We start from the raw sequence: 25,879 nt of genomic DNA on the forward strand, positions 1-25,879 counted from the left end.
ATCTTTTTTCGTACAGTTCTTCTGTGTATTCTTGCCACCTCTTCTTAATATCTTCTGCTTCTGTTAGGTCCAGACCATTTCTGTCCTTTACTGAGCCCATCTTTGCATGAAATGTTCCCTTGGTATCTCTAATTTTCTTGAAGAGATCGCTAGTCTTTCCCATTCTGTTGTTTTCCTCTATTTGCATTGATTGCTGAAGAAGGCTTTCTTATCTCTTCTTGCTATTCTCTGGAACTCTGCATTCATATGCTTATATCTTTCCTTTTCTCATTTGTAAGACCTCCCCAGACAGCCATTTTGCTTTTTTGCATTTCTTTTCCATGGGGATGGTCTTGATCCCATGGGATCACAAAGAATTGGACATAACTGAGTGACTGAGCACTTGCACACACATAAATGTCATTTGAAAACATTATCAAAAGGGGATGGTGTTATTGATACAAACAAAAATGATTTATGTTTCATTTGAATATATATATATATATATATAGGTTAGCACATCATTTAAAGTCATTGTAAAACATTTCTTTGAAAATAAAAAAAATAATATATGCTTTTCTTAGCCAGCAGTAAATCGAAGCACGATCCTCTTTCAGCACTTAGATACAGAAATGTGCATATTAAATGTTCAATAATTAATTCCTTAAGCAGCTAAAATAAAATTAACTGAACGACCTAATAGTAGAGGTTTAATAAATTGAAATAAAATCTTCATTACTTTTGTTTTCTTTTGATGATGAGGGTGTCAGAGTCAATGAAAGCCAAACATTAGAAACTCCCATCTCTGCTGACCACGTGTTGGCCTTGATCTTCTTGAATCATTTGTACTGATTCAGACAGACACCTCATATGTCTCAGAGTTCATGCTAAGGCACTGTTTACAGGGCAAAGAGAAGTCCTCAGTCCAGAATGTGTGCTTAAATTTTTTTTTATTCCTTGAGATCATTGATGTTTTCAGGGAAAACTGGCACATTAAGAGAAGCACACACTAATGTAAGAAATGTTTGAATTCTCCTACCCCATTTGGTGGAGAGAGAATTCCTATGTGTTACTTTTCTAATAAGTTAAGACTTGAAACATTTTATAGATTTTAAAAGTGTGTTAAACACTTTTAAGAAAGACACCTGTTGGAAAGAAAGTTGCTAAATAATAGAAAAGTGCTTAGATTTGCAATCTGAAATAATTTGATAAATGACTTAGAGTTGGGAAAAATAGATTAGATTTTTCCACATATTGTATACCCCAGGCTTTCTCCCAAGATCTACCAAACAAACAACAAAAAAAAGTGCTAGACAGACAAGAAAAGCCCCTGGTTTATTTTCCAGGCCACTTGGTCCTTTATTATGTATTAATAGTAGCACAATTATTACTTATCACATCTAAAAGAAAATGTTATGCAAAGGTGCAGCTATGTTCTGACAAAATAAAATATTAATACTTGATCTAATGAATATAATCACAAAGGAGAGTGTGGCTGATTGTCTTTCATGCCATAAGTCTTAAATGTTAGACTTCCCAGGCTCTCATAAAAATCATTACTGTTTTTATTTGTAAATATATATTCAAGAATTTTAGAAATTATTTATTTTTATAAATATTATCTTTTAGAATGCAAGCTCCTTAAATACATAATCAAATAGTTGTATTAGTTCCTCACTTCTCTCATTTCTCCCATTTACTTGTCTAAATGTTAAAAATATAACTAGTAGCTCAGATTTTGCCAGAAACAATAAATGAGAAGAGAAGGTTTTGATCATTTAAGACTGATTTCTTAAATTCTTATTGAAAGGTAGCCAAAGCAGTTAGAAATAAAATCAGCACACTGACAGCACTTTTAGGATATTTTAATCCAACCTGTTTCCATACAAAAGCATATTGAATATCAGTTATTCAGGAGGAGAAGATATTTCCAAGAGAGCTTGACATAAGACCAGGTTGTGAATTATTTGCTTTGAAATGCTTTCATATTTTCCTGCTTGGAAATTCTGGTCAAGAGAAGAGCAAAAACAGCTCATCCTAAGCATTTGGTCAAGTGAACATTCATAAAATGTTTAGCAGCCCACAAATACAATTTCTAAAAATGCTAGATCATCCACCTCCAGAAGGGAGGAAGGAAGCACCACTTTGTTATTATATTGAATTTCTGGGGCCCACCCCATCCATCTTGAGTTTCCAAATACTGGGAGCTCCAGAGGAAGTTTTCACTAAAGCGATATTTGTAACTTGGAACACATACATTCCCAGCAGTCTTTACTCCTGCATATAACCTTACCTTCTCTACCCAGAGCAAATTTACCTTGAAGCGGTAAAGTTTAAAGCTTCAGGCTCTTCAGTTGCATCACTTCTCCCAGGGCCTGGGAGATTTGGTAAACTTTTAAAAAGTAGGATTTTTAGTATTTTTAACTTTTTATTTTATATTATTGTTCATTAACAATGCTATGCTAGTGTCAGGTATTCAGCAAAGTGATTCAATTATACATATACATGTATCTATTCTTTTTCAAATTCTTTTCCCATTTACGTTGTTATATAATATTGAGTAGAACTCCCTGTGCTCTACCCTAGGTTCTTGTTGGTTATCCATTTTATGCCTTTTTTTTTTTTTTTTTTTGCCACACAGCATGTGGGAACTTAGTTCCCTGACAAGGGATCAGGCCTGTACCCCCTGCATGGGAAGAACAGAGCCCTAACTATTGGACAACCAGGGAAGTCCTTGGTTATTCGTTTTAAAAACAGCAGTGTGTAGATGTCAATCTCAAATTCAGTAACTATCCCTTCCCGACACCCTTCTCCCTTGATAACCATAAGTTCGCTCTCTGTTGAGTCTGTTTCTGTTTTGTAAATAAGTTTATTTATATCCTTTCTTTTTTTATTTAAGATTTTTATTTTGCAGTATTTTTCTTAAAGAGGCTCAACCCTTACTCCCAATGATATGACTGGCTCCATAATACCTAGATATTCCCATATTCTCCCCTCTTAAAGCTCAACATTCAGAAAATGAAGATCATGGCATCTGGTCCCATCACTTCATGGGAAATAGATGGGAAAACAGTGGAAACACTGTCAAGACTTTATTTTTGGGGGCTCCAAAATCACTGCAGATGGTGACTGCAGCCATGAAATTAAAAGATGCTTACTCCTTGGAAGAAAAGTTATGACCAACCTAGATAGCATATTCAAAAGCAGAGACATTACTTTGCCGACTAAGGTCCGTCTAGTCAAGGCTATGGTTTTTCCAGTGGTCATGTATGGATGTGAGAGTTGGACTGTGAAGAAGGCTGAGCGCCAAAGAATTGATGCTTTTGAACTGTGATGTTGGAGAAGACTCTTGAGAGTCCCTTGGACTGCAAGGAGATCCAACCAGTTCATTCTGAAGGAGATCAGCCCTGGGATTTCCTTGGAGGGAATGATGCTGAAGCTGAAACTCCAGTACTTTGGCCACCTTATGCGAAGAGTTGACTCATTGGAAAGGACTCTGATGCTGGGAGGGATTGGGGGCAGGAGGAGAAGGGGACGACCGAGGATGAGATGGCTGGATGGCATCACTGACTCGATGGATGTGAGTCTGAGTGAACTCCAGGAGTTGGAGATGGACAGGGAGGCCTGGCGTGCTGTGATTCATGGGGTCGCAAAGATTCAGACACAACTGAGTGACTGAACTGAACTGAACTGAACACACTTAACTGGTATCACCCAGATGAGCTTCCCAAGGTGGCTCAGTGGTAAAGAATCTACCTGTCAATACAGGAGACCCAGGTTTAATCTCTGGGTTGGGAAGATACCCTGGAGAAGGAAGTGGCAACCTGCTCCAGTATTCTTGCCTGGACAACCCCATGGACAGAAGAGTCTGGCAGCCTACAGTCCATCATGTCACAAGAAAGTCAGACATGACTTAGCAATTAAACAACAATCACTCACATTGCCCAGTGATATCTGATATGGACTATTTCCTGCCCTATCAGTAACAAGGATATCACAATTATTAGTGATTGCAGTTCTACAAGTAAGCTGGTGAACCCTGAAGAAACTCAGGAAGGAGAAGAATACCTGGCACCTAGCAGCCATCAGACTGCAGTCACTCCCCACTGTGAACCCTGAGGACACTCAGGGAGGAAAAGAATACCTGCCATCTAGCAGCTATCAGATTGCAGCCACTCCCTATAGCAAACCCTGAGAAAACTCAGGATGTGAAAACACAGGAAACTGATCCCAGATAGCTGAGGTGCATATCAAACAATTGATATCAGTGAGCCCATACTCTTGCATCTGCCCTTACAAGAAAAGACCTAAATTCCTTAACATGACAAATCTAGTTCCTTTAATTAACAGTAATCGTTTGATGTTTCCGACTACTTGACTACCTGCCCTTAGCTGCAAAACTCTATATATCCTAGCTCCCCCTTTATCTCCTCGGAGTTGTTTCTCAGAGCTATCTGAAAGGCAGTGTCCCAAGCTGCAGTCCTCATTCTGCCACAAAAAAATCTTAACTCGGAACTCTCATGTGCATTTTAAAAAGATCAACAGTAGGTGTTATTTGAACCTAGAGTTAGAGAAAAGGAAACTAAGAGGTGAAGTCATTCAAGTTTACAAAACTATTAATAATAAGTACTGAAGCCCAGATTTAAACACAGTTAGTGAGATCTCCAAGTACCTGTTCTGCTAGCACACTTTGCAAGTTTTCCAAATTACCTAAAAAAACACATTTTCTCCCAATGAACTAAAAGAAAAAAAAGAAAAAAAAGGAGAGGTAGTTTGAACATCTTCCATCTGTAAACTTTAGGTTGAATAAAAGTTTAACTAGTGTTCAAGAGACAGAGAAACCCGTCTGACTGATGGGTTAAAATCTTACTCTTAAATTTCCTTGTGCCAATGATTACATTGTTCTGCTTAAGATAAATTTTCTTCAAATGTATTGACCTTATCTTCTGCTAACTACTTCTAGACTTTTCTCCGCCCATATCCTATTATTTTCTGTCTCTATGATTTCACTACCTTACTCTACTTTAAGAATATTTGAATGCCTATTATCCTAAAAAGCATCCTCTGACTAATCTTTCACTCTGAGCTTACATTTAGTCCCATTTCTTTCCTTTACAATTAAAAAAAAAAATTTAAAGAATTACCACTGCCTGCCTTTAATCTTCAATCATATTCTGTTCTCCATTAGTTCTATATTCTACGAAAACTACTCTCAAGAACAATACTGATATATCATGAATCAAGTTGAATCATCCAAACCAAGATTCAACTTCACTTGAGTTCTAGACATACATTCCCAAGTATCTAACATCTGTATCTACTTACATTCCAAAATATTGAATATATTTCCTTATTATACATTCTCTATTCTCATACACTACTAGTAATATTGACATTTTCTCAACCTTTCATTGAGAAAATTTGATGTCACTTTAAATTCTCTGTCTCACTCTGCAACATCCAAATGGTACCCAAATCCTGCTGATTTTCTCAAAACCATCACTTATGTCAAACTTTGTGTTAGGCAGTTAGAATAGGAAAAAGGAGTCCAGAATGATGGTGGCTAAAAGTCAAAGAAAGGAAAAGCCTGTGGAACAGAAGAAAGGAAGATCCGAGGACCTGAGTGAGAACCTCAGGTAAGCCAAACAGCCCTCCTGGCTAGCCCAATTTACATAGGGCAGGCTCAGGGGGGAGGAGAAAAAAACATAAAAAGAGCTAAAATTGGGCCAGGGAACTTCTCTTTGCGTTTTTTGGGTTGGCCCACCCTCATGCCTCAAGGATATATTTTCCTTTGCTTTCTGTGACATGGTGCTGTAACACTGGTCCATCCGAGGAAATTGACTCACTGGAAAAGACCCCGAAGCTGGGAAAGATTGAAGGTGGGAGGAGAAGGGGACAACAGAGGATGAGACAGTTGGATGGCATCACCAACTCCATGGACATCAGTTTGAGCAAGCTCCAGGAGTCAGTGATGTACAGGGAAGCCTGGCGTCCTGCAGTCCATGGGGCCGCAAAGAGTCAGACATGACTGAACAACTGAACTGAGGAGTTAAAGAATGAGTTTAGTCATTTAAACTCAGGATATTCAAAATCTCGGTCTATATAACATAAAACTATAGTACCTAGCTCTAAATAAGAATAAATTACACCAAACTCCAAACAAATTTTAATTGTATACATCTCACCATCTCCATTATGCAAAGAATGTTAAATATTATTCTTTTCTATCAGAGAGGGAAAACAAGTATGGAGTTACTAAATAATGTCTATGATTCTTGTTGGACAAAGCAAACCAAATTGGCTGTGAATTAAACTTCTATTTTCTTTCCCTCTCAAATTTACAGTACTTCTTTTGTCAAAACATTTTACAAGGGATAAGGTCACAGTATTTGGAATTTTTCCCATGGTGATCTGAAAATGAAAGTGTTAGTTGCTCAACTGTGTGTAACTCTTTGTGATCCCATGGACTATAGCCAGCCCTGCTCCTCTGTCCATGAGATTCTCCAGTCAAGAATACTGGAATAGGTTGCCATTCCCTTCTCCAGGGGAATCCCTCTCTCAATTCAGCCTTTGCTAAAGTATAATGAGAGGGTGGTTCACAGCCATCTGTTTACAATGTTTGAGTGAGAACTACAATGCACACATTAGCCTCTCCTGAGAACACTGTTGTGTTAGAATTACAATGGAAAATTTCATTTGGGCAGGTGAAAGAGAAAAGGGACTGACACACGATGCTTGTGATGCGGGTGTGTGCAACTGCAGCAATTGCACAAAGGAAAGCTGATGAGTGAGCCCACCCCCCACTACCTATGAACATCTTTTCCAGTCTGTTTCATGGAGCAATCAAAGGATATTCTGCACCTCTCAAAATGCCATCGATCCTTATTGACAAAGAAATAGAACATTTCTCTCTCAAACCTTTGCAGGAGAAATCATCAGAGCAATCTGGCTTAAACAGGGAGCTTTGGCAGACAAAGACCAATTTGTCAGAATAAATAAATATATACACACATAAATTAGATAACCTCCACAAAATATGAATAGAAGGTTGATGATAATCTCCCAATTCTACTGTGTAAAGGGTAAAGAAACTCATAATTGTGCTCTCCAGGTCGCCTACAGTAAAGAATAAACTTCTTGATGAGATGTTTCCCATAATGTAAAGTGGAGCTTGGAATCTTGTGGCAATAATACTAAAAAATAACCATCTAAGTGATTTAGATAACACATTCATTAACATTCCAAATCTAAATGTCTAAGGGGCCCCTCCCTCCTCTTTGTTTCCCTCTCTTGTTCTGAGTTTTTTCCTTAGCACTTTTGAACAAAGCAGGGAAGAAGCTCTTTTGTTTATTTAAAAAGGCTTCTTAAGGTATCTGATAATTGCTTGTGTAAAATAATTTCGTAAAGATCACAGAAATGTTCTTTAACATTAGATTCGCCTTCAACAAGCCATATTGCTATGGTCCTTTGTCTCCCTGTCACAGAAGGGTCTGTTTGGCAGTGTCCAAATACAGTACTGAGAAGAGGCAACAAACAGTGATGCCAACAGTAAGTGCTTTCAGATGAACCATTATTTAATAGTCGAGTCACTCAGTTTGGAGTTAGATACTGGTTTGGCCTGGTACTGGTTTGGGTCTTGGTTACCAAGTTCTTTACCAAGTTGTCAAGTCAGGGATTTCAAATACTGTGTCTCTGGGATTCTGGTGTGAAAATAAAATCCCACCTATATCAAAGTCCTTTGTAAACTTTATAAGCTATCATTTAATTTGTGAGTATGCCAAGAATGAAAGTGACTCTGTTTTTATAAAGTATTGCTTGTAGTGGACTTTGCATCCTCAAAGAGTTCAAGAAAAGGTGTGAGTACTTTTCAAAATATGACTTTGTAGGCAAGTGTAAAAAAAGGTTTCATAAAGATTGTCCTAAATATTTAAAAAATTAAAGAAATATGTACTGTTTTTAGCAGTTTGAATAGTTACAGGCTTTTATTTATATGTTATTACTTTTTGGAGATGATATATTGATTTTCCATGCTATTTTAACAAATGAAAGGTGAGCGTTAAACACTTAGACTGTAGATGACACACCTCTGTGTTCAAATCTTATTTTTTACCATATAAGGTGGAAGCCTCAGTAAAAAGAGGCTTCTATGTCTCTGTGTTTGTTTCTCCTCTGTAGAATTCAAATGGTAAATTCTGCTTAGTCTTGCTATGAAGATTAAGGTAACAAACGTAAAAGCTCAGAAGCTCAGAGACGAACCTAACACACAAATCTGTGATCAATAAGTGGTAACTGTACTTAAATTAGTGTTTGAAAATTTTGAAAGTTTTATGAAGCTTGTAAGGATCATTTTATCTTCAAGCAGGTAATTACTGAGTCCCAACACAGACACTGTGCTCTCTTTGTGCTCCAAGATTTTGGATTTTGGCTTTATCAGTTCCATTTGATCCTCCTAAACCATTAACTCTTGATTACAAGGAGTCTCACAGGAGAATAAACAGAGGAGGCAAACAGCAGCAGGCTCTCTGGCCTCTCACTGCACTCTCAGCAGGAACATTTTTAAACCAATTGATGCTAAATCTTATCAGACTTGAAGTCAACATCAAGATATCCATATTTTGACCAGTAAAAAAAGTAGATAGAAACAATAAAGGATTAAATGTTAGATGTAAGAGATCAGAGAATGGTTTCTCACCTTTCCTTTAACAGCAAAGGACACAAAGTTCTGGATTTTATCTTTTCTAGTATCAGTTTACACGTGTAGACTTCCCTGGTGGCTCAGATGGTAAAACATCTGCCCACAATGAGGGGGACCCGGGTTCAATCCCTGGGTCAGGAAGATCTCCTGGAGAAGGAAATAGCAACCCACTCCAGTATTCTTGCCTGGAATATCCCATGGATGGAAGAGCCTGGTAGGCTACAGTCCATGTGGTAGCAAAGAGTCAGACATGACTGAGCAATTTCACTTTAGATGACAGTGCTTGTATCAGAAGGCCTTTAAGATCCCATCTCTGGCACTCTATGAATATATAATTACTTACATGTCACCTCATATTACAATGGGGCAGCTCAGTGATGCAAATTACTGAGTTGATTGATATACTTGGACCATATTTGGATATATTTTTATTCAGAGAAAACCTACTTGAAACAAGTGACTAGAGAAGGACATAAATACAAGGGGAAAGAAGGAAGGAAAAATGGAAAATGAGAGGGAAGATTATATTGTTGGTGTGGTAAGAATAATCAGGGGTCTCTATGTAAGTGGAACCATGGAGTTTTATGTACAGGGATAACATATTGTTTTTTATTTTTATTTATTTATTTTTTTGTATTTACTGCCAACCTCCTCTCCTCCCTCAGCTTTGAGTCTGGGAAGCTCTATATAACTTCTTGTCATTTCATCTCGGGTCGGGGAGCAGAGGTTACTCTGACTTACCATGCTCTAGTAAACATACCACCTCTATTACATCTGCAAACATGCATTCATAGGCATTAGTATTTAGTTTTAAATCTTTCATTTGCCAACAGAAAGAGCAGAATCTCTAAACAATAAACAACTATGGAGGAAATCATGAGATACTATAACAAGGAGGTGGTACCTCAAGTCCAAATCTGCTAGAAGTGATATCTGTGTTACCTGGAGATTTGAGAAAGTCTAAAAATTTTCTTTCTTACTCAAGAAATTGAAGAGTAATTAATTTTTGTGTGTAATTCATAAATATAGGGTTATATGAAGAATGCAGAGCTGATATTAAAAAGCATCATAACATGATGCTGTGACTTAAATTCTATGAAAATCCTTTGGGAATCAAGGAGAAATAAAAGAGTAATACTACTGAAAAAAAACAGTTTGTTCAAGAAAAGTAAAGCTTACAAACAGTAGTATAACTGAAATAATATAGCCAGACTTTAAGAAAGTCACTGGTAGAGAAGACATTGCACAAAAAGACATTGTTATTTTGATGATAAATTAATCATTTGAGAGATTGAGAGATACTCTCAAATTAGTGGCAAACCAGAGAGATCAGAATTAATTTTGATGTCCACATAATTTCCAAGAACTTAGAAGTTTCAACAAATGTAATTTGATCGTATGCTCTTATTTAGGGGGAAAAAAGCAAATAAACAAATCTATAATGCATAAGGGAAAATAGTTGTTTGTTAAAGTTATCCACCCACACTTCCAAACTAAAACAGAAAACAGCAATATGATCTATATATTGAAAGAGATCAAGACAGGGATAATGCTTGCAGCTCTGGGCAATTTTGTATGTGTGAGCTAGAGAGTAGTGGAAAATAAATTGCAGTGACTGGTCAACTGGAATGGCCAAGGCATTTCCTAGGATGAATGTTCAAAATTCCTTCTACTGTTAGTGACAATAGGACTATATATCATATAAAGAGAAATCTAATATAACATATATCATTCAAGTTTATCCCATTGCTGAAAATAAAAGGCATACTCTCAATAGATGAGGGCAAAATAAAGCGAAAGGAATTAATGCTAGTAAATGATACAGTGTTTGACATATTCACAACATTGTCTTTCATTCGTTAAACCCTATATATAGAAACAGCCCATCTGCAAAAATTTAAAAAAATGTAGATATTAGTTAGAATAATTTTTTAGTAATTCTTATGAAGTGATGAAAGCCTGAATTAGAATAATGGCAGGAATTTGAGAGCTGTTTTTCAGGAACACCAGAAAGGATTTGGTTTTGAATTGGATGGTTTTAATGAAAAGCAAGAGAATTTCACAACCATGTCTCAAGCCTTCATAACATTGATAAAAAATAGGAAAACTGGGAGAAGGTCCATCAGATCTCCTCTGATAACATAAAAGAGCTATTAAACATGTACAGTATGGAAAAGAGCTTCCCTGGTGGCTCAGACAGTAAAAAATCCACCTGTAATACAGGAGACCTAGGCTTGATCCCTGGGGTAGGGAAGATACCCTGGAGAAGGGAATAGCTACCCACTCCAGTATTTTTGCCTGGAGAATCCCACGGACAGAGGAGCCTGAGGGCTGCAATCCATGGGGTGGCAAAGAGTTTGTATAGAACTATTACAAAAATGGGGATTTTTTTTTTAAAGTATACTTAAAAATACATCATCACATCTTTGTTCATGTCAGAGTTTCTGTTGAGTTTTGACTTTTGTTTTCCTTCTGATCCATTTCAGTCCCACCCTAACAAAACTCCACTTCTACTCCAAGCTAGATTCAATAATCATACAGCCACAAATGACTTTCTATAGCCTCTTAAGCTGATTTGGTCTTTTTCCTACAATACCTGGCATATTGCCCTCAGTACATTATTTCCTCAACTAGAATATTAACTTTTTGAGGGAATAAAGTTGCTTTTACCTCTGTACTCTCATTGCCCAACACAGTGTCTGGCCCAAGATAAACATTCATTATATTAATCCATTTGCTCTTTCATCATAATAACCTAACAGGCTAAAAGATTACTACTTAGGTAACACTTTGGGGCAAAAAATACCTAGTGATATGGATTATCCTAGTAAGAAGAGCTTTTTCTCCTGTCTTGATAGATAAAATTAAAAAAAAAAAAAACAAATATCATATCAAAGATACTGTGCAGGAATCCTTGACATAATTTTGGAAGAAATGTAAAAGCAATATCCTGAGACTACAATCATTTATCAAGTAGCAGCTGTTGTTAGAATTGATATTGATCCTTGGTAAATTGCAACCAGAGTAACCTTGTTGTATCATCACAAAATTCTCCCACTACATTATTTAGCTATGAGATGCTTCCTTAACTTGTGTCCTTAGGTTTTTCTCTTCTATAATCAATCACATAAGGAAAAAAAAAACCAAAAAGTGGTGTATAGATGTAACCCAAAATGTTTTGGGGCATTTTTCAATTAAACATTTTCTAGAAGAAAATATAACATAATTATATAAAATAAATGATTATTTTGAAAAGCCACCAAATGGAAAGATAGCTTTAAAACTAGAAAGTGTTTATATGTGATTCAGTTCAATCTTCTCATCACTGAAGAAACTGAATCTGATTAAATAATATGACCAAGGCTGAAATGTCAAAGAGTTCTAGAATGTGAGATTCCTGACATCCAACTTAGTTTCTTTTACCCAATTACCATTAAGGAAATGAAAAGTGCTAGTTCCATAAGTTGTAAGAAGTTCAATAGCAACCTGAATTGAGGAGCTTCCTTCCCCTAGCCCCTCTGTTATTTTAGGAATATGGATCCTAAGTGGGACTATTGGAAGCTGAACTTAATTAATTATAGCTTTGTCTCTTATCATTGGTAAATTATCTAATCTCTCCATATTTTAATTTCCTTAGTTCCATAGTTTAATTACCTACCTCATAGAGCTTTGTGAAATATTTAATTTAAAACACTACTAAGTGTAGTTAGTGCTATAGTAATTGGGTTATAGTAAGAACTCAATAAGTTTCAGTTTGATGTTACTATTTTTGTTTCATAAAATAATAAGTCAAAGTTCTGATTTCCTAAATTGTAAAGAAAAATTCAATTGAAATTCTTGTAATTTAAATGACATTACTTTTTCTACATTCTCATCTTGCTTTAATTTCTACTAGCTTATACATCATTAGGAAGCATACATAGCACAGTATCAAAAATCCTACAGGGAAGGCCAGAGATTTCTTATATTTCATTATCTTTCTTCCTTCCTTCTTTTCTTTCTCTCTTTTCTGATGAATTAGTTAAAATCTCACAGATAATTACAATGCATGTGGAAACCTTGCTAAAATATCATCAAAGTTATGAAATCTTAACTGATAGTGAAGTGATAGAGGTACAAAATAAAGTTTATAGAATTATATTTTCTGAGCAGTCAATATTCAGTCCATATTCAATGAAGCTGATCAAATTTGTGAAATACCAAACCCCTTTATCTTTCATCATCCTTCATTTTTCCTGCCTATACTTTTTCAGTTTTTCAACTTATTTATACACCCTTCCTGGAAGAAAAAGGGCAAACAAAGGAGGAAAAATGCAAATCTGTTAATAAAGTTATTTCTTAGCAGATTGGAAAGAAGTGAGAAAACTTTAAATTGTAATGCTAGATCTATATGGATCACCTGATGTACCAATGTGGAGCAGCTACAATTTCTCTATCTTCCCCTGACCTGGATACTTGATGTGTTAACTGATGTGTTTTGAAAGAGATGGGGCACTTAATTTTTAAAACTATTCACCACAAATGACTGAATGATCCTGCAACAATTGAAATATATCCTTCTCTATAAAAATACACTGAAGTTTTTACATTTAATTGAACTAGTGTCACTAAAACTAAAATATCTTTAGCAGCATCGTCAATTTACTAGTCAGTCTTTTTCACTGCTGTTGCATTTAATGTACAACTCATGATACTAAACAAACATAAATCTAGGTAACTCAAAAGAAAGAGACAAAACTTATCCATGTAAACAGAAAAAAAAGCTGTGCAGAAAGTCCAAAATCATTTTGAATATTGAATTTAAAATATAAGGCAATATGCATTTAAATAAATATATCAAGAGAAAAGAAAGGAATAAGGGAACCTAAAACCTCTTGATAGACTGAATATATACACAGATAATGGCAGATCATATATGAACCCAGTGGTCTAATTCATACCTACAGCAACATGCCCAGGAAACCATAGCTAGAATAAATAGCCCAGGAAGACAGTCAACTATGAATCAGACTCTTTTAGGAAGTTTGATTGTTATCTTTAGTCACAATCCAGGAAGCTAAGTAAAAACTTCTGTTAACAATTGGCCCTAAGTGACCAGGATTTGATTAATAACTAGCAGCTTCTCTAATTTTTGTCCCCATTTTCAATTTAGAGCCAACCAGAGAAAGCCAAATATGCACCCAACTCCACGGGATGCCCTGCTTTTCATTAGCCTTTCTATTGATTCCCCAAGCCAATAGCCTTCAATCAGGGCATACCTGAAGCCTTCCTTTGTCTCCACTATAGTTTCCCCTTTGGAAGAAAAGCTATGACAAACTTTTCTTCCAAGTTTTCCTTGGAAGAAAAGCTATGACAAACCTAGACAGCATATCAAAAAGCAGAGACATTACTTTACAAACAAAGGTCTGTCTAGTCAAAGCTATGGTTTTCCCAGTAGTCATGTACGGATGTGAGAGTTGGACTATAAAGAAAGCTGAGTGTGGAAGAATTGATGCTTTTGAACTGTGGTGTTGGGGAAGACTCTTGAGAGTCCCTTGGACTGCAAGGATATTCAACCAGTCCATCCTAAAGGAAATCAGTCCTGGGTGTTCATTGGAAGGACTGATGCTGAAGCTGAAGCTCCAATACTTTGGCCACCTGATGCAAAGAACTGACTCATTGGAAAAGATCTTGATGCTGGGAAAGATTGAAGAAAGGAGGAGAAGGGGACGACAGAGGTTGAGATGGTTGGATGGCATCACCAACTCAATGGACATGAGTTTGAGTAAACTCTGGGAGCTGGTGATGGACAGGGAAACCTGGGCATGCTTCAGTCCACTGGGTCACAAAGAGTGGGACACGACTGAGCAACTGAACTGAACTGATAAAGGTTTCCCATTCTGTCCTTGTGTGCATGCTAAGTCACTTCAATCATGTCCAACTCTTTGAGACACTATGGGCTGTATGTAGCTTGCCAGGCTCCCCTGTCCATGGGATTCTCCAGGCAAGAATACTGGAGTGGGTTGCCATGTCTTCCTCCAGGGAACTTCTGGACCCAGGGATAGAATCTGCATTTCTTATGTCTCCTGCTTTGGGAGGCAGGTTTTTTACCACTAGATCTACCTGAGAAACCAATATCTCTCCCAAAACACAAACGACAGTGGCAGACTCCATTGCTACATAATAAGCTCTGAACAAATAGTTGGTTTTCATTTACTTCAACTCAACTGAGCACCTACTGCAGTCCATCAATGGACAATATGCTTAGATATATTAAAAAGTCAATCTTCACAATATTCTGTGGGAATTTTTTTGTCCCCATTTTATAGATACAGAGAACTTAAATTTGCAGGAGTTTAGATAGCTTCTCATGTTTTCATATTTACCTCATGCTACAGTAAGTGTTTGGGTATATTTTGATTAAAGTCTTTGAGATAATATTAAGAGAATATCTAACAACAATAACAAAAATATAAATTAGCTGAATGTTTTCTAGCATTATTTGCCTTTATATCTATCACCTTGCTGGACAAATATCAACACCGTATTTTTAGCTGATGCATCATTTTAATATTATAATTTATCAAAATATATATAAAATTTGAAATAATGAAAAGCATAATAAAAATAACTTTCATAACTTATTTGCTATAAGAACCTGAAATAATCTGAAATAATTTGCTTGTCAAGCAGTGATTGTATCAATGGGTTTTTCATAGATAATGTGTAGAGAATTTTATAAAACAATGTAATAGTTTATTATATTGACAAGGAAACAACTAAAAATAAGATTTGTGTGATTCTAAAAGAAGATAAGTATTTGCCTAGCACTTCAGATATGCTGCAATTTTTTAAACTGCCTAACAATCATGTAAATACTACTGTGCTTATTTTACAAATGAAGAAGCAAAGTTGTCAAGATATTCAGAACTTTAAGCCTCTCAGCTAGTGAGCAGGGAGTCTATATTTAAAAACTGGATTACTTTTTGGTTTCAAAGTCCAACAAACATGCTCAACACAACTTTTGATTAAAATTCCCTTTAAAATGTTCCCTTACCATGTAAGGTGGCCACAGAACCTAAAATTGAATTTACTTTTTAACGATAAAATGAGGCTAGCCTTATAGGAAAGAAGGGGGGAAATGGTATTTTCACACATTTGACATTACTACTAAAAAAACAGAAAAATATAGATGAATAATGAGGCTTTCTAAGGCCTAAAAATAAAATGATACTTAAAAACAATTCTTTTAACAAAGACATGAAAAAGTAAAAAGAAATATACAGATAACATTGTTTAAATAATAATGTGGAATAAGAAATGGTGAGTAAAGGCCAAATAATTTCTCATGTGGTTTTCACTTTGTTTTAGTAATTCCATTCAGTTAACTCAAACCTTCATTATGAATTCCTTGCATTGAGTGTAAATTGAGATAAACAGAAAGCTGGAATTCAATAATCATTATAAAAAGAAAGACTCAAGCCCTTGGCCTTTATAACATATCATGTTAGTGAAGGAAAACTATTTTCTTGAAATTTCCCTGTTATTAAAATTTGTTATGTAAAATTATAAATGTCAAAGTTATGATCTGATCATTTCGTTAAGTGTACAGTGGAAAAAAAGTACTTCGTTTACACACCTTAAAGATGTTGCTCCTTTTTTTAAAGAAATGTTTTATCTATTTGGTGGCATGGAGGGATGGGGGCAGGAGGAGAAGGGGACGACAGAGGATGAGATGGCTGGATGGCGTCACTGACTTGATGGATTTGAGTCTGGGTGAACTCCGGGAGTTGGTGATGGACAGGGAGGCCTGGCGTGCTGCGATTCATGGGGTCGCAAAGAGTCGGACACGGCTGAGCGACTGAACTGAACTGAACTGAACTGATAAGAGATCTTATGAGGATGGAGGGGAGAAAAGGTATTGGGCAGGTTGGAAGATGGATTTTATAAGAAAATAACCAGGGAGCTTTCCAAACAATATGTAACTCAGAGGTTGAGGTTGATGCCAAGAGAAAGTATATTGAAAAGAACATGTTCCGATCCCTTTGAAGCAATTGTATGAATAGCACAGAGAGACTGTACACATTAGGATCCTGAACTTCTACTGATTGGGTGACACCCATCAAGTCCTTAAATCTGTGACAAATTTCTTCATATTTAAGACAGAGATAATGATATTAGAACCTCATGGGATTGTTGTAAGGATTAAGAGTAAACATGTACGTTATGACATATAGTAAGCACGAGGTTTATTACTGCTATCAGTCTGAAATAAAGTAAATGACTTTGTTTTGGAGAATGAGCAGTAAGCTGAAAGTTTTTTATGCTTACTGTGGTGAGGGTTTGGTCACTAAGTTGTGTCCAGTTCTTGCATCCCCATGGACTGTGGCCCTCCAGTCTCGTCTGTCCATGGGATTTCCCAGGCAAGAATACTGGAATGGGTTTATGCTTATGGTCAAGACAAATGGGATGCTGCTTGTTCCACAAGCTATGACAATATTCTTAGAGGGAGGAAGAGATCAAAAGAAAAGAATTGCTTTCTGGAAAAAAAGTAAGCATCATGTGTGTGTCTTTTCAATTGAAGAAACTTATCACAGCTTCTCTATTCTCCATAACGGCCAGTGAACATTTGATCATAACACAATCATGTTGCATTCTGTCTCCATATCTTTGTGACTCTTGTCAAAGTTGGTACATCTTGAAAGTAGTAATTATGTCAAACTTTTTGAATTTCAATCAATCATCTAGTAATGCAGAGGTATTCAATAAATATTGAAGGAGTGATGAACAAATTTCAAAAAATAAATGAACGAATGCATGGACTTATAGTTTTCAGAGAAAAAATGCTATTCACAGAGAGTGGACTTAATATTTAACATGAAATGGAAATTCCATTCAGACGCTTCTTTCAAAACAAATCTGCATCTTAGAAATGATTCAGAAGCCCTACCAAGATGATTGATTTAGTCCAAAGGATTGCACAGTGTTCCGTTTCTACTTCAACCTCACAGGAAATATTTAATGTCTGCTAAATAAAGAGCTGTACTTATATTGTCTCTTGACCAATAAGTCACATTATCTTATTAAGAAAAAAGGGGAGAGTCTATCTTGGGAAGAATTTTCATTTATTTATAAACATATACAGATTTATTAGTTTGAATCGGTGATAGATTTTCAAAAATTGAAATTTGTTTTAACTAAATTTAAGACCAAAAAAAAATTTCTCCTTTTGAAATCTTGAAGATATTTTAGAGTGCATATCGTATTGCCCATTCTTGCCTTCCAAAATTAACTATATGTGGCAAGTTTGGCATATCTTTTGTTGATAACACTTGCTTTTAATTTAGGAATCACACTGATTTGAGCTATATTATTTATTTGGTAATTTTAGTGCTTGCAGAGTATTTCCATGATTTTGTTTCTCAGAAATAATATGAGAAGTGGTATGTAATTACTTCTTACCCTATTTGAGTCAATTCTTGATCTGGAAGTATAGATGGGAGGAGGGATGTTGAAAGCTTGAGGTACCAGGTATTCCTCAGCATCCATCATATCTTCTAAATCTTCTTCATCCAAGAGATTCTGAAAGAACTTGCTGTCGTTTGGACTGGGAAGCTTCATACGATCATCACCCTAAAAAATTGCCCATCAGATACACACACAAAAATGATTCTTTCCTTCATGTTAAATATGTGAAGTTTGTAGCACATTTATATAATATCAAAATCATTGCAAATTAATGCACTCATTAAAAAATATTTAGCACAATTACCTGCCATATAGAAGCCTATAACATATATAGATATGACAGGGAAAGATAAATAAATACAAAAAGAATCTGATAAATGCTCATTTAAGAGAATTAAAAAAAAAAAAGCAGAATGCTATGGCTATTTTTAGAGAGGCATAATTCATTTTAGATTTGAGAATAATGGTAGGTTTCATTGCCAAGATGGTGTTTGAACTGTGACTTTAAGAGTAAATAATAAAGAAAGAGCAATGAACTTATCAATCTTTATTATATTTGGTTGGTTGACAGTGCAACGCTATCAGGACACAAAGTATCCATGATTTGTTCTACAGCATAACATTATGAAAGTGCTATCATTCAAAATCACAGCAAGCATGGAAAAGAACATAAATGGAAATGGGAGAAGCACCAAAACAATCGTTATTCTCTTACCTCAACTATTTCTTAAATAGGATTTAAAAATTTAAGTTATATGATATTTTTGTAAACATTTTTTAAAATCAGAGTTAATTTGGGAAAAAGTTAGATAGAAATCATTGTCTGCTAAAATGTGACTTTTATCTTCACGTCAGACTATTGATATGAAGATAAACAGTGCTCTGTTTTATTGAGAAATTTTAACTCAGTGTTATCCAGACCATTTGTTTCTGGTTTAGGCAAAATATTCACAACAAAATTTACTGCAAATTTAAATGATCAAATCCATTTTTTGTAGTGCTACATATAAAATGTTCTTTTGGTCTATTATTTTATCTACATATATTCATCTAAATCTGAGTTCTTGTGTGGTTATAATAACCTGAGATATTATTTTTTAAATAAAAATATTTTAAAATATTTTTCTAGGAAATGAAATGTCAATATATTTAAACTTCTAATTCACTGCCTTCAAATATGGACACAATGAAAATGAAAATTTATTTTCTTTTTTTTTCCATTGTGTATAACAATGAATATAACTAGTAGAGTACTTCAAGGCTTGTCTGAGGATAAAGGCCTTTTTATGCACATGAATAATCATAATTATCTGACAGATCAATAGCAGAGGCACTTAAGTGCTAAGGGAAAATGCTTAGAAGTGGTTCTGACAAGCAAAAGTCATTTCACATTATGTTCTGCTTAGTTAATCAGTTTGTGAGTGGTGATAGCCACAGTTCGAAAGTTCAGATAGTATTACTATTTTGTAGTGCGCTTTCCATTCTGACCTTCTCAAAAACCTAGGTCAAAGGTACAAACCTGAATAACTAGATATCTTTGAGGGTCTCGAGCCATCCTTGAAAATTCAGCAGCCAGTTCCTTAAATTTAGGTCTACTGTCAGCATCAATCATCCAACCTAGAAATTCACAAGCAATAAAAGTCACTATATCCATAATTAGGAAGAAGTGGGATGTAAAATTTACAAAACTATAGGTTAAGTTTGAAAAATATTATTTTAATAAAAATGACCTGAAAAACAAAGAAAACTAATGAAAGAAACAACTCAATAGGTGAGAGTCTCACAATCAGTTTACTGATATTCATAGCTACATGTAACAGGGAATAACATAAGCTTTTTATCTTGTTGATATAATTTAAAATTAATTTTTTCATCATAGAAAATATAACCTAGGCTAACCATAGGAACTTAAGAAATCTTAGATCTTTTCTCATTATATGTAAAGAGAATTTTTTTTTTTTTTCTTTTTTTTTTTATTCCACTTTTACTTAGCATACTGTACTTGAGATTCACCTATATGATGGCATGTAAATCATCATCTTTTATTTTTTTTTAATTTTTTTTAATTTTTTTTTTAAGAAAGGAGATCTTTATTACATGGTAATTCTTTTTGGTAGTCTTCTATATTTTATTTTTTTTTCTTTTTTTTTTAATTTTTAGTTTTTTATTTTTTAAATTTTAAAATCTTTAATTCTTACATGCATTCCCAAACATGAACCCCCCTCCCACCTCCCTTAAAAAACTTTTCTTTGATGTGTATAGAAGTTGAGATTGGAATATAATTTATCAGTTTATATCAGAAGTGACATGGATTAAAAACTTTGATTTCAATGTGATACATTGGCATAAAAGTGAAGAACAGAATCAAAAGCAACTTTTTTATGCTATTTTTTTTTTCCTGGTGGGAAAAACAATACAAAGTGATTGGCAATGTTTGTTGAGCAATAGCTGTTCGTTTATCTGGGTATTAGCCTTTCCAGCATAAAAACACCATCAGCAGTTTTCAAGATATGTATTATTATTTTGCTAGGAGTCTAGATAAAGTTGGTCTTATCTCCCCAGGCTCTATTTAACTGGTGTAATGACAAGAATAAAAGTACCAAGCTTTCCTTGATTTTACTGCCAAATGACCATTTTCTTAGATACTGAAACTTCTAAAAGTGAGGTAAAAGTCCTTATTTGGCAAAAATGTATTTCTGAGTTTTCATTATTTTATTGGAGCTTCTAAATGAGCTGTCTAAATCATCTCACTCTAATTATGCGATTAAGGTATGTCAGGCATGTGTTTGCACACTCTCTTCCATAGATGACTATCAAACAATGTTTGACCTAATAAGGTTATAAAACTTGTTTCTCTGTTTCTGGTAATTAAATCTTTATTCTTGTTATGGGAAGTCTTTAGCTGCCATTAATATTATTTGATTTTTTTCTCCCCCAACTAAGCTCAAATGCTCTATATTTTATATGCAACCATTAAAAAAGTGTTTTTGATACCAAGATGTTAGTGAGAAAAATCAGTGTTTCTGGAACTCTATGGGAACAAAAAAGGTTAAATTCTCAGTGAGGTATCAGTTTCTTTCTAACTAAATATTGAGTAAATAGAACTACGCTAGAGAAAAGGGCATGCTGACCCAAACTGAAAAGCACATTTTTTATTTCTTCCCTCACTGTCAGAATGCATCACACATGTCATGAATATAAATCTGAGTAGACCTGGGTCCAAAGTCTCTTATTAATAAGATGCTTATTCACCTTCACCAGTTTGTTTCTTTGCTAACCCTGTGTAAATCAAAAGGGGAAAACCCCAGATTACACAAGAAAGATTGCTGAATGCTAATCTCATTTAAATTAATTCAGAAACTCCAGAGACTTCCCTAATTCTATTTAAATTAAGAGCCTAGGCTTGCAAAACACATTTATAACACATATGTGTCTGAGACACAGAAGGGAGAAAGAAAAATAAGAGAGTTAGATGTAAACACATGATTTAATTGAAAAGAAAGTAAATATTCACAATCTTTTTAGTTCAATATAGATTCATGCCTTTCCACTTCCCACTCTGCCTTGCTAATTTCCTGTTGATTGAGACTGGTAAACTCATTTCCATTTAATTCATCTTTTTAAATGATTAGCTTCAAGCTTCTTTTCCTTTATGTGTAGATGGTTTCTTTAGTCTGCTTTTTTTCCTTTAAAGATTATTAACATTATCGTGATTAATTACATCCCTTTGTGAGAAACAAGTTGATTGTATAGAAGTGATAAGAATCAAAGTGAAATAAATAAGTGTAAGAATCATATAATGTTGACTTCATAGTATGAAAGCATGATACTGCTTCACATTAAAAAAATTGCAACAAACACAGGTGTTTATATTCTCCTTTCATAATGATCTTTAAAATTTTATGTTTTTCAATACACAGAAAAAATTGTGAAGATTGAGTAGCAATCTTACATTTGACCATGACCATGTAAACGTCGATAGTGCAGATGGGAGGCTGAGGCAAACGTTCTCCTTTCTCTAATAAATCAGGAATTTCTCTGGTTGGAATTCCATCATAAGGTTTTCCTCCAAAGGTCATCAGTTCCCATATAGTGACTCCTAAATGAGAGATCAAATTCACACATAAGCACATCAGCAATATACTATGAGCAAACCAGCAACATGTCCCTGGCAAAAGAATGCTTTTCAGAGGGTAATTAGAAATAGTGTAAAGAACGGCTCTTCAGAATCCTATGACCATATGAGGAGCCCAATGTTAAAATCTTTGTGGGTAATTTAGTGTTTTTAGCATTGTCCTGAAAATTTTAATGGGTAGTGGAGACAGTTCAAAGAGGATATCAGAATCTGTTCCCCATTTCTACTACATTATACTAATGTTTGTTGCCCCAGTTTAAGTTTCATCACATTAGAGCCTGTAAAACAATTTATTTACTATATACATGTGTACTGATACTAAACAAATATGATTAGGTAAAATCTGATATTGATTAATTTTGAGATTAACATTTTTGCTATTAAAAGTCTTAAAGGTCAAGCTTGGGTTCTAGAATGTTTAGGTTACAATAAATAATTGTGCCTTTCTTTTTAACTAATGTGAAGAGAACAAGTGGAATAAAACATTCATTTCTTTAGCACATATGAGAGACTGATTGAAGAATGATCCATATGCAAAACAAAATGCATATGTAAAGTGATCATCTCCAAACTGAAAGAAATCAGTAACAGTCTATTTCTTAGATAATAACAGTATCTTGAATCACTAGAACATTGCTTTCCTTGATGAAAGCAAATACTCTAAATACTAGCTTGCAAGTAGTTAACTTTGATAAGAATAATGATACTGATACGAACAGTAACATACACAGAGCTCCTCTTTATAATCTAATAATTAGCTAATTTAATACTTATAGTTTTCTTAAGGGTAAAGGTTATTAGTTCAGAAATTGTATCTGCTAATACAATAGTATTAGCAAGTGAATTTTAACTGATGCATATACAAGTATCTTTCAATATAAAATTCATTAATGATGGTTATTTTTTTCCTGCTGCCATTTGTAATGAATTATTTATTCAAGCTGAAGTCATTTTTAGCTTATAACAGTTATCACTGACTGATAAAAATGCAAAGCTTAAAATATAAAAAGATATGTAAACTTCAAATTATTCATCATAACAGTATCATTAAAGATTATCTGATATTTGGTTAATGTTTACATCTTATAGATCTTAAATATAGTATAAACATGTAAATTAGTTATGCAATTTAACTGTTTCAGCCTTATAAAACACTACTTGATTTTGCATACTGAAAATGACTCATAGAACTGATGACTAAAAGTCAGTGTTCACGACGAAGGCTGAAACAAAGTAAGAAGTAGATTACTGTCTATTCATATTGTCATATTTATACAATATGTATTTAATGACATTTTATTAACATATTTGTAATTATAAAAGAATAGGTACTTTCACACCTCTATCAGGACTTCTATGAGTAAGATACAAGGCAACTACAAGTAAAAATAATAGAAAATACAATAAACAGAAACACATCAATATAAAAGTTGAAGTAGAAAAATCAAAACCCCCACTTCTACCAATAATATTCCAATTATATCTTTGCAGAGTTGATGACAAGATAGGGTTAAACAGAGATGGCTGCATGTAGAAGAGCAAGAAAACTAAATCAGAAATATCTTTAAAACTTACAATTCTATCGTTTGAAGATAGAAAACATATTCAATGCATATTTATTTTTATAAAAGTAAAGATGTACCCAGTGGCAATGTTCCATGTAGATTCACTGTAAACAAGACTATGAATCTTTCTTAGACTTTTATGACTTTTGCAACCAACTATGATATATAATAAAAATCTTAAAATGCCTTATAGATATGGGTTGATGACCTGGGCTATGTTTCAAAACAGAGTTCACTTTATCTATCTATCCATCCATCTATCTGTCCATTCATCAGATTCTGAGATATTGCAACTCAACATGAAGAATAATAGTATGACTTTAAAACAGGATTTTCTTCAAAAATACATTTTATTATTAAAATGTGATTGCCCTGTCAATATTTCCTTTAATGTATATATGCATTTATTTATTCTAGAAATCATTTAAAAATTATAGATTGTCACATTTATTTCAGGGAAACATAAGTAGGAACAAAAAAGGGAAAGAAAAGAAAAAAATCTATTTGATAAAATCACTGCAGATGGTGACTGCATGAAATTAAAAGACGCTTGCTCCTGGGAAGAAAATTTATGACAAACCTAGATAGCATATTGAAAAGCAGAGACATTACATTGCCTACAAAGGTCTGTCTAGTCAAGGCTATGGTTTTTCCTGTGGTCATGTATGGATGTGAGTATTGGACTGTGAAGAAAGCTGAGTGCCGAAGAGTTGATGCTTTTGAACTGTGGTGTTGGAGAAGACTCTTGAGAGTCCCTTGGACTGCAAGGAGATCCAACCAGTCCATTCTGAAGGAGATCAGCCCTGGGTGTTCTTTGGAAGGAATGATGCTAAAGCTGAAACTCCAGTACTTTGGCCACCTCATGCGAAGAGTTGACTCATTGGGAAAGACTCTGATGCTGGGAGGGATTGGGGGCAGGAGGAGAAGGGGACGACAGAGGATAAGATGGCTGGATGGCATCACCGACTCGATGGGCATGAGTTTGGGTGAACTCTGGAAGATGGTGATAGACAGGGAGGCCTGGTGTGCTGTACTTCATGGGGTCGCAAAGAGTCAGACACTACTGAGCAACTGAATTGAACTGAACTGAAATCTATCTTATATGCAAATCTACTTTATCATGTAATATATATGCTAATCTATACCATATAATATATAAATGCATATGTACATGCTAATGTATCTCATATTATGTATACTTCTATACCATATTTAAGTGTACATGATTTATATGTAATGATATATATCTGATTTTAATTTAGTCCTTTCAGCTTAATTAAGTTTTGTCAAGGGTTCCCTTGTACTTGCCTAATCTCAAACACACAACACTCCGCTTCTAACTAGTAGACTACATGAAGTCTTCATGAAAATTTTAACACCTCATATGGTTTACAGGTGTGGAAAGAAAAACTACCCCATAGAAATATCTTATTTTTAAAGATACTTTATACTGTTTTTAGATAAAAAATACAGGTTGTTTAATCTTCTTTCAAAAAATAAAACCTAAGCTTAAATTTGAGTAAAATAAATTGCTTCATGATTTCAAGACTCACCAACACATTTTCATTTAAAGAAGCACTGACTGAGCTTTTTACTTGTTAGAAGTGCTAGTTTTATACCGTTTATGTAAACTTAGAAAAGGTATTGATTTATTCTCACTAATACTTAGTATTAGTGTACTTAAGTTTGTAAATAGCCAGACAGGCACTAAGAAGCTCATCTCAAAAATTGTTAGATGCAAATAAATAAATGTTCTAAAATTTAAAATCACTGTTCCCATTCATTTATTAATTTTCTTATATATCTATTTACTTCAAAAGTAGTTCATAAATTATAATTAAAGGTATAATTATAAATCATCTCTCTTATCATTCTCTTCTCTCGCATTTAATGCTCTCATCCTACTGCTTTCAATAACTGGTATTTGTTCTAACAATAATCTCTATTTTCTTACTATATAACTAGATTTCAATAAGAAAATGCTTTTTAAAAAACATTTATTAAAACATTTGAAAAACATTTATAAAAAACATTTGAAATTATGTTTTCAAAGATTTG

The 25,879-nt window shown here is 34.4% G+C and overlaps 1 protein-coding gene across 2 annotated transcripts in view; it reads right to left on the reverse strand.

The window, feature by feature from the left end:
- Positions 1-25,879, reverse strand: part of ERBB4 (erb-b2 receptor tyrosine kinase 4) — a 1,302,405-nt gene that overhangs the window by 24,550 nt on the left and 1,251,976 nt on the right. For both annotated transcript variants that reach the window (XM_069578247.1, XM_069578248.1), the window contains exons 23-25: positions 22,074-22,220; positions 19,641-19,738; positions 18,116-18,286 (exon numbers count right to left, since the gene is read on the reverse strand). In XM_069578247.1, coding sequence (XP_069434348.1) covers positions 18,116-18,286; positions 19,641-19,738; positions 22,074-22,220 — 416 coding nt within the window. The remainder of the gene's footprint in view (positions 1-18,115; positions 18,287-19,640; positions 19,739-22,073; positions 22,221-25,879) is intronic.

The sequence above is a fragment of the Ovis canadensis genome, chromosome 2, assembly GCF_042477335.2.
Source record: "Ovis canadensis isolate MfBH-ARS-UI-01 breed Bighorn chromosome 2, ARS-UI_OviCan_v2, whole genome shotgun sequence".
Classification (NCBI taxonomy): domain Eukaryota; kingdom Metazoa; phylum Chordata; class Mammalia; order Artiodactyla; family Bovidae; genus Ovis; species Ovis canadensis.